Source organism: Aptenodytes patagonicus, chromosome 7 (genome assembly GCF_965638725.1).
Source record: "Aptenodytes patagonicus chromosome 7, bAptPat1.pri.cur, whole genome shotgun sequence".
Taxonomy (NCBI): domain Eukaryota; kingdom Metazoa; phylum Chordata; class Aves; order Sphenisciformes; family Spheniscidae; genus Aptenodytes; species Aptenodytes patagonicus.
In genome coordinates, this window is record NC_134955.1 from 69922762 (window position 1) to 69937161 (window position 14400).

General features: G+C 44.3%; 1 protein-coding gene across 3 annotated transcripts in view; it reads left to right on the top strand.

Annotated features, from left to right (window-relative positions):
- The window catches only part of DDHD1 (DDHD domain containing 1), a 69830-nt gene that overhangs the window by 38878 nt on the left and 16552 nt on the right, over window positions 1-14400 (top strand). For all 3 annotated transcript variants that reach the window (XM_076345736.1, XM_076345738.1, XM_076345737.1), the window contains 2 exons: window positions 6112-6218; window positions 6371-6477. In XM_076345736.1, coding sequence (XP_076201851.1) covers window positions 6112-6218; window positions 6371-6477 — 214 coding nt within the window. The remainder of the gene's footprint in view (window positions 1-6111; window positions 6219-6370; window positions 6478-14400) is intronic.

Consider the following 14400-nt stretch of genomic DNA (forward strand, 5'->3'; position numbering starts at 1 on the left):
CGTTCCCGTCCTCCCCCCAGCCCTCCTTTCTGCCCGGCGCTGCCCCTTCCCTGCCCGCACCAGCACGACTGTCTGTCTGGTCCCCATTGAAAACGGGATCACTGCAGTTGGTCCAAAAAACTGGAACCCCATCTGGAAGATGAACCCCATCTGGAAGATGGGAGTGGGTGGCGAGGAGGCAGGGGATGACAACGGGGACAGGGAATGCCTAATCTGCTTTGTGCCAAAGCCAGCATCTCGCTAAGGGGCAAGCTTGCCACCGTTTGGAAAGCAGTGCTGGGGAGGGAGGCGCTCGCGCTTGGAGCACCTGGATCTCCGCAGGCTTGTCTCAGGGATCCCGTGATCGACTAACCGAGCAGCTTGAGTTCCTTTGATCACGCAGGGTCCTATTATACTTGAAAAGGATGAAGTGTGAGTCACGATCGTGCTCTCTTTGGTTGCATCCTAGAATTTCCGTCTTTCTTCGGAAGTAAAATGAGCCTGCACATGTCCCAGAGCAGCGGTCTTAACGTGTTCTGGTCTGAGAGCAGATGAGTCCCTGAAGAACAGCGGCAGAAGATGACTTGTGTCTTGCAGCTGCTCTTTGAAATCTGCCTGGAGTAAGACTTGAGTTTGCCTTTCTGCAGTGCAGCTAAGCTTTTGAAAACATCCTCCCTTTCATGTCTTCCGGCTTGAGCAGATCTCACTTTTTATTATTCATGCCCACTACTCTCGCTTCAACTCACCAAATTTAGCTGAAGCCAGCCCTGAGTTTCCTCAGTAACTCGGGGTATTATTTCCTCAAGGAGGCAGCGAGCGCTGCCCTCCGTTTGAGGGAACTCCAGCGTGGTGAAAGCGGTCGGGGAATGCTTTAGAGCATAATTTACCAGTTGTGTGACCAAAAACCGGGAACGGGTCCACACGGTTTTGCAGGCAGTAGCGAGAGTTTAGGGGTTTTTTTGTGGGGACGTCCCGTTGCCCTACCTCTTAAATCAAGGGTTCAGAGTAAGAAGTTGGCTGGTGTAATGCTTTTTAAATTAAAGACCATTCCCTTTTTCTTGGCTATGGATCATCTGACTGAAGAGAGTCGGCAAAGATGACTTGGGAATAAAATGAGTAACATCTTCAAGCCTTCAGGCATTTTGCTCTGTCACCAGCTATCAAGGTCATTTTATAAAATTTGTGAACTAGCTGAAGCTAACTTGTTTGTAGCTCTCCAGTTTTTAATGTAGTATTTGTGAATGTTCCACGAGAGTGAAATTAGTAACCTAACACAGCAATAATCGTAAATATGTTAATAGATCTCTGGAATATACTTGCTTAAGCAAGGATGTATACCTGTGAAAATATGGTTTTATTATTTATTATTTTAATCAGGGAAAGGCAGCCAAGCACATTTTATTTATGGTGAGTCTCAAAGTATCTATTTTCAGGCCATTACTTCTTGCATGGAAAATAGCAATATGTCAAAATGCTTTCTAAGGTATGCGTTGCATCTGCACCCGAGTGATTTTTTTTTTTTTTCCTTAGAAAAATAATAAATTTTAGTTGTTACCATGTGTTTTGATGTATAGATTTAAGTAATTGTTGCTCTGGGGTCAATATTTCAACATCCATTTGTATTGGAAAGGAGAAGAATTCTCTGCCTGTTTAAATGAGGATTTATTACTTCAGTTGGTGTCAATTTAGCAAGTGAGTAGAGCGACTTGCCGTCTAATAAAATAGCTCAAAATATTTATTTTTAAAAAGCCAGAAGAAGAAAAAAAGACTTTATAGCAGAACAGATAAGCATATGTATAGCAGGTATGTATTCTGGGGTTTTGCATGTGAGCGTAGCCACATCGCTTGGCAATTACACCACAATTTTTATTAGCCTTTATAATACAAAATTGTTGATCAAAATCGGTGGGAGATGTTGTCTAGTGCCATTAGCTGTAAATGAGATGTGTTGCATCGGGAATTGTTCTGCTGGTGTGTTTTAATGCCTCTGTGATTCTCGTGATCAGGAGACTGGTGTGACATTGCCGCTGTAAAATAATGAGAGAGAGAGAGTAATTGCAGCTCTGACAGTATTTGGCTAGTAACACTGGACTGGATTGCCTCAGAAAGTTCAGTGGAAGGCAAAAAAAAATTAAATGTTTTCGTAACTACATAGTTTGTAATCTGCAAAACTCCAGTCAGCAGTTTGTAGCGTTAACCAGCTTCGTAAGGTTAGTGTGCAACGCAGCGCATCGTAGCGGAGGAGCACGCCTGAAACACTGAGAAATGCAACTGCTGCTTACTTGATCTCACGTCGGTGAAGCGGCGGTTAACACAAATCTTGTTGAAACAGACCTTTTTGTGCATTTCTACCGGAAGGTTATTTTGCCAGGCATAAGGAAGACGCACGCAGAGTTGGGTTTTGGTTTTCTGATGTAGCCGAGTGCTTTTGAATGTTTGTCCATAATCCGTTCTAGCAGAAGTTTGGGACTGTTCTGCCGGAGGCTGGACCGTGTCTGGACAGCCTCAGCTGACGTGGGGGGGGAATCCTCCAGATCCGAGTAAAATTAGGTTTTGCATTTCACAAAATTTTGGATCAGGACACAAAGCTGGCACAGCTTTTAGGAGGGGAGGCTTGAAGCTTTTCCCAGAAGCTTTGGCAGAATTGCTAGGCTGCGCTGTTTTTTCCAGACTCGTATATCTAGCTTTAGAAAGGAGACTTTTAGTTAAAAAAAATCCTCTGTGTCAGTTTGCCTGTGAATAGCTTGAGTGAGACTTTCCCTGTTCCCTTTCGAACGGGAAGAAACCCTGTAGCTGTCGTGTTTGAAGATGGGGATTTCAGTAGCTCTAATAGCTCTTTCTTCTTAATGTTTACAGCTGCTACTGATGTGTAAATGGTTCGGATGTGTTTTCCTGCACTATTAGGACCAGGTTATTTACCCGTTCCTTCACTTAAAGTAATTGTTGCTGCGTAGAATTCTGTGCTTTATTCATAAGGCATTTCTATGCTTTTACTGCTTTTAAGCCTAGCAGCTTTAGATTGCTGCTTGGCTGGGTTCCCGCTAAACTTACTGTTCCTGAATTCATCTTAGCTGGCCACCGTCCTCCTTCATGCAGAGAAAGTTAAGCCGACTCGACAATACCAAAGAACTGTTAGCATTTCCAAAGAATATTCATTTAGATTTTAGGTCCCTGCTTTTCCTTGTGCTAGTAATCATCCGATTTTGTTCAGACAGTTGTGTTTCTCTTTTGTTTTGGTTACTCAGGGCCACCAGGAATGTTTAATGTATTTACTGAATTTTTATCTTCTTGATAATCTAGAAATTCCGTGCGGCTGAAGTTGGGCTCTCAAATGTCCTTAGAGGTGTGTGACAGTGTCCTTAGAGGTGTGTTGCCTGGGGGGGGGGTGGGGAGGGTTGTTTTGCGCTTTGCAAGGCTAGGTCAGTTCGGGCCTTAAATCAAGCCCGATTTAAGCAGATCCTCTTGCTGACCATGATCCCATGATCCCCCCCCCCCATCATGGGAAGGACATTCTGCTTTACTTAAACCTTTGCCATCTCGTTGGACTAGAGACTAGGAGATTAGGAGCGCAGTCAAACCAGGCTTTAAAAATAGAGGTGCTGGTTAGTTGCATTTCTTTGGCTGTTTGGTCAGGCCATCGGTAACCGCTTCGGAAGAAAGCGTTGTAAAGGATGCTCCTCTTTCTTCCTTTCCTTTGCTTTCCTTCGTCAGAAAGTAGGTGTCGTCACTTACGGAAAAGTGTTTTGACTGCCTGCTTCAAAAATTTGGTACATCGATGATCTGCTTTTTTACGAGCATAATGTGCTTTCTCCTTCCCTGGGAAAAACAGGATAAAGAAGAAGAATTAATTATCTTCGTAGAAAACGTTTTTGCAAGGCATTGGCTTTCATACCCCTTCCTCAGGGAAGTGTGTTTCTCTCTTGCTGTGCAGCTGATAAGGCTGAAGGAAAAACGTAGAAGGCATTTTGTCCAAAGCCACCGTGACATCTCTCTGCAGCCCTCGGGAGCTGAAGGTGATGGCTGAAATTCATCTCCGTGTTTGTTCCACCGGACACATCTGCCTTCAGCCTAAATCCCGCTAGCGAGCTGCGTCCTGACGGCGCGCCAGCTACGCTGGGAGATTAAGAACAAATTCTGTCAATACTTTTTCCTTTTTACCTGGGTCCTCACCACTAGTGGCAAGCTCGTGGAGGAGATTTGGGCAGCTCCTGACTTCGTCTTGCAGCTACCTGCTGTGTACTGCTGGCTCGGTTTTAAAGGGGGCTGAAACTCAAGACAGGAGTTTGGCGGAGTTGTCTATAGGGGATCGCCATGCCGGTGCAGTGGTTTTTGCTCATCAAATGGAGCAGCTTAAGCGATTACTGTCTCAGGTGTTGGGAGTGATTTAGGCTAAACTGGCTCATTTCTATTGAAGGAGAACAGAGGAGCATTAATATATTCAAGGAAAGTGTCTCAGCTAGGGGGTAAACTTACTAAACAGCATTTGGACTGGTAGAAGTACAGATGGGAGATTAATGTCGTCACGCCTGTGGTTGTAGCAATCATTAAAGACACGGACCTGTTGGAGCGGGTCCAGAGGAGGGCCACGAAAATGCTCAGGGGGGTGGAACACCTCTCCTGTGAGGAAAGGCTGAGAGAGTTGGGGTTGTTCAGCCTGGAGAAGAGAAGGCTCCGGGGAGACCTGATTGCAGCCTTTCAGTACTTCAAGGGGGCTTATAAAAAAGATGGGGACAGACTTTTTAGCAGGGCCTGTTGCGACAGGCCAAGGGGGAATGGCTTGAAACTAAAGGGGGGTAGATTCAGACTAGATATAAGGGAGAAATTGTTTACGCTGAGGGTGGTGAAGCCCTGGCCCAGGTTGCCCAGAGAGGTGGTGGATGCCCCATCCCTGGAGACATTCCAGGTCAGGCTGGACGGGGCTCTGAGCACCCTGATCTAGTTGAAGATGTCCCTGCTCAGTGCCAGGGGGTTGGACTAGACGGTCTTTAAAAGGTCCCTTCCAACCCAAACTATTCTGTGATTCTATGATTCTATGATTAAAAGGGGTTTGCTTTGAAAATAGGACAAAAAACCCATGTTGAAACTCTGGGCTTTACCTCAGAAATAAAAAACCCTCTGATGCTTGGAACTGGGAACCAGCTACTGGAAACCCAGCACTGCTGCCCCTTGGTCGGATTCAGTTTGTCGTGCTCGTCTTCAAAAATGCTAATACCATTGGGAGCCAAGATTCATGTAAAGGGAAGAAAGGAAAACACGACACTTTCTCAGTTTGGTTGCTGAATGTTTTTGATAGAATGCATGGATATTTTACTATCTTGTATACTTTCATGCTGGTTTTCTTTTTTTACTGATGGGTCTTTCACACAACACAAGTAAAAAAGCATTTTTAAAAGAATATAACATACCATTATTCCCCTTTTTCCCCCCAAACAACAGAGAGGGTCGGATATGCTTTGGGGTTTAGGTATTTTAAGTTTCTCACATCCCTTGAGAGAGGTGCATCAATGTTCATGTTCAGATATGCTTTAAAAATGAAAAGCCTTTTAGAAGGACAGTTAGCCTGTCCGTCTGCTACTGCAAGTTGAAATGCTAATAAATGGACCTATTTCTTACTCTGAGAGCTCTCAAGCCTTCCAATTTGATATGTGAAATTAAAATAAAATTCTGACTTTTCAAGCAATATTTTTAATAGTTTTCTTTGTGTTTAAAAGCACTGAATTGTCTTCCTTACATACTGGTCTAAGTGGTTGATTTCAGTGGATTCAGGATTTCAAGGCAGTGGTAAAGTTCTTAATTTTCAGATCACATTCTACCCCAAGCCCATGAGAGTTAACGGATATCTTTCAGTTGAATTTAGGTGGTTTATGTTCAGCCCATAGTATAACACATTTAAAGTTTTTTAAACTCTTCTTTTTTTTGAGCATGTAATGCGCAGAACTTTTCATTGTATGAGAATTTAAGTACTTTTGTTATAAAGCCTGAGGTGAGGTAATTGCCTGTGTTAGTAAGCATGCATTGCATGCTTGAAAAGTAGCAATGCAAGCAATGTGTTGTTGCTGGGTGCGTTGGCTTTATTTGATGAGTACCAATAGTAGTCTTAACAGGAACATGTTCTTTTTTTCTTTTCTATAGGATGCGAGATACTGCAAGAAAAATAGAAGAAAAGTATTTTTCCAATCTTGCAACGCATGTTGAATTTCTTCCGGTTGAATGGAGATCAAAGCTTACCCTCGATGGAGGTACATTACTTGGTTCTTCTGCTGTTCCGGTAACTGCAGTCTGCAAAATTGTCCCCAGAAGTTTCACGCCGTGTTCTCTGCCTGTGCCTTGTTTGGATTTTATCAGTCTCCTGCATGTAACTCAAGTCTCTCTTTTTTCTTCCCCCCCCCAGACACCGTGGACTCCATTACTCCAGATAAAGTACGAGGTTTAAGGGATATGCTGAACAGCAGCGCGATGGATATCATGTATTATACAAGTCCTCTTTACAGAGATGAAGTAAGTGTGGTTTTATCTAAGTTTTACTAGAGCAGGGCATAGAGGCTGAAACAAACGGGGCTTAGGAATGTAAGCAGAGTTTCTTTCTGAGAGACCCTGCCCAGAGAATACTAACACTTTGCAAGTTTGTAATGGTCATCCACAGTAATCAAACCACAGAGTTTTAAGAGTGAGAGGAGTAGAGAAACAGCAAAAAGTACAATCAGTGTAATTTGTTTAGAGCAGAAATGCCTGTCTAAAATGGGTCTGTATCAGCGGCTTAGAAATGGGAAGGTTTTTTACGGTGTTTTCATGCATCCGCATATTTGGAGCAAGGGGAGTCCATAGAGCTGGGATTCTTCTTACCTCTTGCAAAATCCGTGGACGTTTGTCATTTCATTTGTGTTAGACGGGATGGCAGCACGTGTAAACACGGCCAAGCCAGTTTTAATGCGTTTGTGCACACTTTCCTTGACGGCCCTCAGTTACCTGTTTGTTAAGAGGACTGTTCATATAGTGGAAGCTCCCATCTTACCTTGCCACATCTGCGTAGGCACGTGTGTGCTTTAGTCTGTGTAGCTGTAGAGTGACCCCGTTAATCAGAGGGGAAAAGCCTTGAATAAGTGATAAAGTAGCCTGTAAAACATGTACAGCGCATCACCCCAATAGCATCCTTTCTGTGTCACGCTTACTGGAAAACCCCTGGGGGGATGTTTTAGGATTAGTTTCTATAGGAATTCCGGGGTTTTCTGTATTGACTACATTATGTATGGAGTAATGGTAATCTTTTTGCAGCCTTGATGCTCTGTGCATGGTTAGGCTGGGGCGGGGGAGAGAGACTTTCAAAGTTGCCCTGTGGATTTGATGCTACCGTTCATTAAAATTAGATATGTATAAGAGCTTTGGACTGGCGATATAATTTTAAACCCTAAACTACCTAATAATACTTCTTTTCCTGATAGCAGCAATGGTGGTGAGATCGCTATGAGCCTTTTAAGCTTCTGGCGCTAGCAATAGGTGTACCGAAAGCTGTACCTCTCTTGTTGCTCAGTAATGCAAAGTTCATTGTTCAGGGCTCCTGGGTTCTCCGCTGTGTACGGGGTTTCTCTGTCTGTTGTGGAACCGAGGCCAGCATGAGCTTCTGCGGCAAGCGATAAAAACTTCTCCGGCAGCTCTAAAATAGATTTTTAAACTGCATTAGAGGTTTGGCATGTCTGTGGGCGTCTTATGGGAAATGGATTAGCGAGTAAAGTTCAGGTATGCTGGCCAACAACGCATGAAAAATTAAATTCATTGCTCAGCAGAACTGTAGTTTGGTAGGTATATCGCCATCCCTCAAGCGCAAGAATTGACAAACAAAATGTGTGCTGTGGCTGTGCTTAGACCTGATTACACAAGACTAAGCTGTTTTCGTTACTGAGTCAAGTGGATTTTCTTGAAATGATTGCAACAAGTTGATCGTTACCTTACCCTATTCAGACTGCATTGCTAAATCTCATAACTTTCTCAAAGCAAAGTTGTACAATTTAAATTGCAAGTATTTGTCCAAAAAGGAAAGTGGTGTTACAAATGAAATGTTAAAACTTTGAAGAACAGGTTTCTGAAACGCGTCTTCAGCGTTGCAGCCAAAATGTTTGGGATGCAGGTTTTCTGGTTGTTCGTTCAGCCACGGAGTTTGTGTTCTGCCAGTGAGTTGTCAGGGACGTGACTTCTTGTTTGATTCTGCTCATTTGGTTAGGAGTTGTGTAAAGCTCATAGTCATTAAATAGTTTTTCTATATTTTTTCACCTTTTATTTTGCCTTTATGTACAGAAAGGAGACTTGGTTTGGGATTTGGGGTGGGTTTTTTGGTTGCTCTTTCTTATCCCGCTTTATTTTCTGTGACCTAACTTTGCAGAGTTTAAACACAATCTTATCAAGTTGAGCATTCTTCTGGAAAAACAGTTGGGGTTTTTCCCATGTTCAGTGTGGCACTCTGTCCGGAGTGCTCATTCCAGCTCAGAAATGAGCCATGTCATAAGTATTCACATGGCCACACGTTGCTCAGAATTAGTATTCCTGCTCGCCACTTCTTAACGCCGACCCCATTTGTTGTATACTGTGGGCACTCCTAACGCTTTCCATCCAGAAATCCTAAAAGATCTCAAAAGGAGCTAATTAAACTTCGCTGTGCCCCTGTGAAATAGATGGAGCAGTGCAGCGAGTTCAGCCTAGAGAAGAGTAAAGCTGCTATTCACCTGACAACACTCAGCAATACTTCGATGTGAATTTTCTTTCTACTTCCAAGGATTTTCCCCGCGTCTAGAAGTAACGCAACTGCTTCTTTAAAGGTTTTGACCACTCTTTAAACAACTCATTAGGGCATTTGCAAGTGAGTAGCCACTGTCTTCTTTCAGGGGGGAAGAAGCCTTGTCACCTCAGCTTTCACATGAGATAGCAGAGAGCTGTTTCAGATGTAGCTGGATTGCTCTGCTAAGCGTTATGGGAGCGTGGCGGATAACCCCCTCTCTGGTTTCAACTATTGTTTCTTCTGCGGCATAGTAGGAGAATATCCAAAAGGTGCCTCTGACTTCTGGCATGTAAGGTGATAGCAGACAGGTATTAATAGTTCAGTGCAGCCCTATGAACATCTCAGACGGTCTGGGCTCAGAGTTCAGTCTGGAGGATGTCTGCAGCCAACAGATTCAGTTGTGGTGGTTGCGTGTGGCTGCAAGTGAATTGTGCTGTGCAGGTCCTCATCTATACAGAGGTCCACGATGAGTAAAACAGAATCCCTCTTTAAACGTTACACAGACAATAAGGAAAAGCAATAAACTGATATTTTGATGCACACATGCCTGTTTCTAAATGCACAATCATTTCAAACTTTTATTTCTGACCTTGCTAGTGCCGTCTATGGTAACATAACCTTGGGGTTTAGTGTCTTCAATGGGTGACTTGGTTTCACATCTGTGTCATTGCAGCTCCATATTTCTTTAATAATAAATGGCTGTAACAGAGATTAAAAAGACTAATTGATGCATAGTAAATTTAGTATTGTCACCTTCATTATATTGTTAAGTGCTTATTTTACTGATCTTCACTGTACTGACTTGCAGGCTAATTGTAAGTCTGTAAATTATTGATATATGTCTTGGCAGAAAATGCCTTTAGTACAGGATAAATATTATTTACATCTGTCATCCCAAGATCTCTAAAGATTTAGTGCAAATATTGCAGTAGTCTCAGAAGATGAGTAGGAGCGGTTTATGGATTACTCCCGCCACAGCTGAAGAGCAGGGAAACGCGGTGGGTGTCGGACATTTCTCACCAGCTGAGGTCAGGAAACGAAGAAGCCGGGGTCTGGGACGTGGTGGCTGTGGGCTTGGTGCTGGAGGTGCATTACCGGCTTTAGGAGGCCGGGGGGAATGCAGCGTAATGCAGCCAGCCTAGCATTGCTCCCTTGGGCAGACTTCACTGTCCGCCTTGAAACGGCTTGATGGTTTGCTGTTATACACATATTAAAAGGGGGAATTAATGACTATACTCTTGAAATTTGGGACAAGTATTAACTTCTACTAGAGCTTTCATCCCTTTTTGATACGAGGTTTAGCAATGGAAATGTCCTTCTCTTATGCACTTCTTTCAGCAATAAAAGGCAATTGTTTTACGTGTGTTTGAAAACGAGAGGGGTGTGAAGCAGGAAATATTTAACTGAGACTATTTCAACACTGGTTTTGCTTATTCTGTTGAACCTAATAGTCAAGGAGCTGCTTGGCAGCACTTTCATGGCTTGCTTAATTCATTTGATTGTTCTTGAATGTATGCTCAGCTTTAAAAAGTGATAGGTTACTGGATCTGCCTGAACCTGAACTTAGCCTTGAACACAGCGGCTTGGTTAGAAATGGATTAGACTCAGCTTTTCAACAGAAGGAGGGGTACTGAGAGAGGGACTCGGGTCTGGGCAGATCCGCAGATCCTTCTTCTGTAACATCACTAAGACACGCAGCCATTCCTGTCTGTTCACACAGCGAAGTCTCGTTCTGGCCTCTCATCTGTTGTTGTGACACTCTTCTGGCATCCATCAGTGATGCCGTCAGGGAGCAGGACAGCTCTTGTATTCTGGAGGGTCAGCAGTCTCCCCATCTCTGCGTTGTGTGCTGGCACGTTCTCCTGGTTCACGTGAAGCAAACACTCCTTGTCTTTGCTTTCGTGGTCCTTTACAATCCGTCCTTGAGCTGCAGATCTTTCGCTGGCTTTTAAGGACCTTCTTCTACCTCCAGTTGGCTCACATACCTTCTTATTGCCTGCTTGCTGAATTTCAAATGAGTTTGCACTTTCTCCTGAAGCTCTCTTGACATTTGGAGGGAGCTGCTTGCAAAACTCCCTGTTCCTCAGATCTCCTTAAAATTCCTTTCCCACGAAGCCTACTAAAACAGTCAGGCTATTCAAGCTGGAGTGGGTGCAGAGGTCAGGTTTCCTGCACTCCCTTTTCACATGTAGCTGTCTGTTATTTTTTTTGTCTTGGGCTTCAAGCTGTTCATGTGAGAAGATTGTCCAGTGGGTGAGGGTCCTGTGGCAGAGAGAAAGGACCTCTGAAAGTTACAGCAAGGGGGTGGTCAGAGCTGAGAGCAGTCTCAGAAGAGGACAATCACCAGAGCACAAGAGGAGAGCAAGTGGTTTTGTTGGCTTTGACAGATCAAAGAGGTTGGGATTGGAGTGCTATATCCAAGTTTTGGCAGTTTTGGCATTTTCTACCCTGGTGCTTTTGGCGTGCACTGAAAAGCCCCTTCGACCCCAGCGATCTGCCTGCTAGAACGGGCAGGGGGTGAAGTTCTTCCTCCAGCCTGGATCTCCTTGGTGTAGGTCCAGGAGGTGTTTGTCCACCACGCGCACAGCCGACTTCCTTCTGCTTTGCAAGAAACAGGCATGCTTATTTACGCCGGTGTCTCGCAAGGCTTCTTTTGCGTCAGAGGAGGAATGAACAGCTGGTTTGGATGCTGGTGCCAGGAATTGAGAGGCTTGTTTTTTTCCAGCTCGGCACAGGATGCTGTTAATGTTCTGCACAAAAGGGCTTCAGCTGAGACAGACAAGAGCTCTGGATGTTTCACTGCTTACACGGTCACTTGCTTCCCATTGTGTTCCAGCAGTTCAGGCTTACCCAATACCCAAGAGGTGATTAATGACATGATCCTTCTGCCCTTATTATCAGCCTTGCCACAGCTCCTTCTTCTGCCTGAGATGACAGAGGCGTCTCCCCTCTGACTCAGGCTCCCGCCTTGTCTTTATAAAACACATGCCCTTGCCACCAGGATTCCTGAACGGGTGGAATGGGCAGTTATTTTTTGGACTTCTTGGAAGCCGTACGCCAAGCAGGCATGTAACTGGAAAGCAGAAGGGACTTTTAGCCTGATCAGGTCCAGCAACCCGTTCCTTGGACGACAGTCTGGTTTTTGGCTTCCCCTCGAATTGCACGGCTGTCACGCTGGCTCTCCGTGAATGTGCAGAAAGACCATTCCTTACTCTGCCTTTAATTTGGTTTGTGAAGGGCACAGAGCATTTAACCTCAGTTTGTCAGAATACAAGCTGATGACTTCTGAGCAACTTGATCCTGCGGGCTTGAGTTTCCTGCATGGAAGATTTATTGGCAAAACTTCAGCTGATAAAGGGAGCTTCAGGCAAGTAGTAATCAATCTCCTTTTCATGAAGCAAAAATGAAACGCGTTCCCAGAAGGGCTTCACAGGGGAACAGCAGCGTACCACATCTGCTCAGTCGTCCTCTGGCATTTTTTCTCCATTCGTCCCGTTTTGCCGAGATCTTTGACTGCTGGAAATCAAGTCTCTCGCTTGCCCTTTGGGACCAGACTAGAACATGTAGGAAACGCGTCCGTTTCTTGGATGCTGCTCTGTCAAACTGTATCAAAGGCTGTTTCTCGAGTGTCTGTGCTTCTGCTGGTATTGAGCAGGTCTGCAAATTTAATAGTACATAAGTACTGTTTAATAGTACATAAGGGCTCTCTCCCCAGCCTGAGGATTGTGGGGTGCTTCATGTGCCTGATTATGACTTGCCATAAAATCAGTCTCGGAAATGTGATTGCGTTAAAGGCTTCACGCATTGCAAAGTCCTGCTTGATTTGTATTTCATTTTCTCTGGGTATCTACGAGTATTTGCCGTGGTACGTCTCCAGGGCTCGTAGCATTTTAATCCTGCACTAAACTTTTGTACTGAGACAATTGGTCTGCAAAAGGTGCTCAGGAAATTTTTCCCTAAAAATCGGAACAGGGAGGAAGGACTTTTCTGGGGAAGAAAATAGGAACACTGGAAGATTTTCTGTACCTTTCTTTCAAATATCGCAGTGTCCTCAGGCAGATGCTAAACTCATGCTGTGGTAGAAAGCTCAGCTGGGAGGAAGGGATTTGATACGGCTATTTTTTGAAGAAATAGGAAGTGTCCCCCTTGAACAGATCAAACCACCGTAACAGTAACAGACACGTAAGCGTGCTGCATTTCACCGGTCCTCCTGGAAGAGCTGCGGGTAGCCGAGCAGAGCGGAGCAGCCAGCAGATTAGCAGTCAGAGCGGCGAGCAGGGTTTGTGGGAGCAGCTGCACAAGGGGGGGAAAAATAAAAATCCACTCAGTCGACTGCTGCCAGATTTATTCTTTTGTGAGATATCTGAGCTCGTTTAGTCTGTGGGAGAAGCCTTAGGAGATGGTAATATGGGTTGGGCAAAAACTCAAGGAAACTCTAGGCTTTTTGTGGGGAAAGCCCGACTGAAAGCCCTGCTGGGGGGGCTGCCAAAGAACAGCACTGCTGCGGGGGCTGGAGAAACGGCTCTTTGTGAACGTTCACTCCCACTGGTCCCCAAAATAAGGTGGGAACTGGGAAGGAGGAGGCAAGAGGGGAGATGGAAAGAGAGAGGGGTCTGGTCATGTTGTATTCCGCCACTAAACTTTTGTTTTTTCCCCTGGATGATTCCTGCTTTCCTGTTTTCAGGCAGAAACAGCAGGTGCTTCCTACGCACATCATCGATCCCATGGACCGGCAGGCGGTGAGGCTTGGGGTTGGCAGAAGCACCAGGGAAACCGGTGGGGAAAGGGCTCCCTTAGTCGGGAAGTCGTTGGATGTAGGTGCAGCGAGCGCAGGAGAAACTGTCGGCAGGCTCTGGGTGTCCCTTTGCTTGCCACCTGACAACGAGGTGTAGACACGGAGCAGCCACTCGGGTGTTGTGGTTTTGGGAGGCTGAGGAGCAAGTTGTTATTTTGTTGGGGTTTTTTTTTTTTCTTTTTTGATTAAACAGACTCCCATAGACCCTTTGGAGGGAGCAGAAGGACAAGCTGTGGATTTTAAAAAAAAAAAAAAAAAAGAAATCAGCTCTTAAAAAGTAGGTTTTAATTACAGTGATGCCGTTTAGGAGAGAAAGTTTGATAGGTAGTTATATTTTTCATGTTTAATTTCGATGAAAAAAGTCACTGATTTTAACAAATATAAAGCCAATTGGTGTTTATAGAAGGTATTTTTATATGGAGTGTTAGGATATATCAAGCCGTAACTACAAAAGAGATTTGAAAGCACTTCATGTTACACTTGCTGGACTAAAGCCCTTTTCAAACCAAGCTTTTCTTTTACAAGTTAGAATGTTGTATGCTTTTTAAGACTAAGAAAGCAAATCGGGATTAAATATTATCTTAACTTCATATACTGCTTAACCAAATAATTTTTTAGCTGGGACTTAAAGTGAATATGCTTTTTCTTTTCCTTTCTTTCTTTTTTTTTTTTCTTACTATATACCAAAAAGTTCAGTTTCTAATCTTAGTACTGATACAGAACTGTTGGCAAGATGCAAACATCCATAAGCGCTCACTGCAGGTGGAGGGCTTCTGTTTTTGTCAGAGCAGCAAACCTGGAGGCTTTACTACAGCAGGCCTCCTACTCTATAATTAAGTTAGATAACCAGTGATTTGGA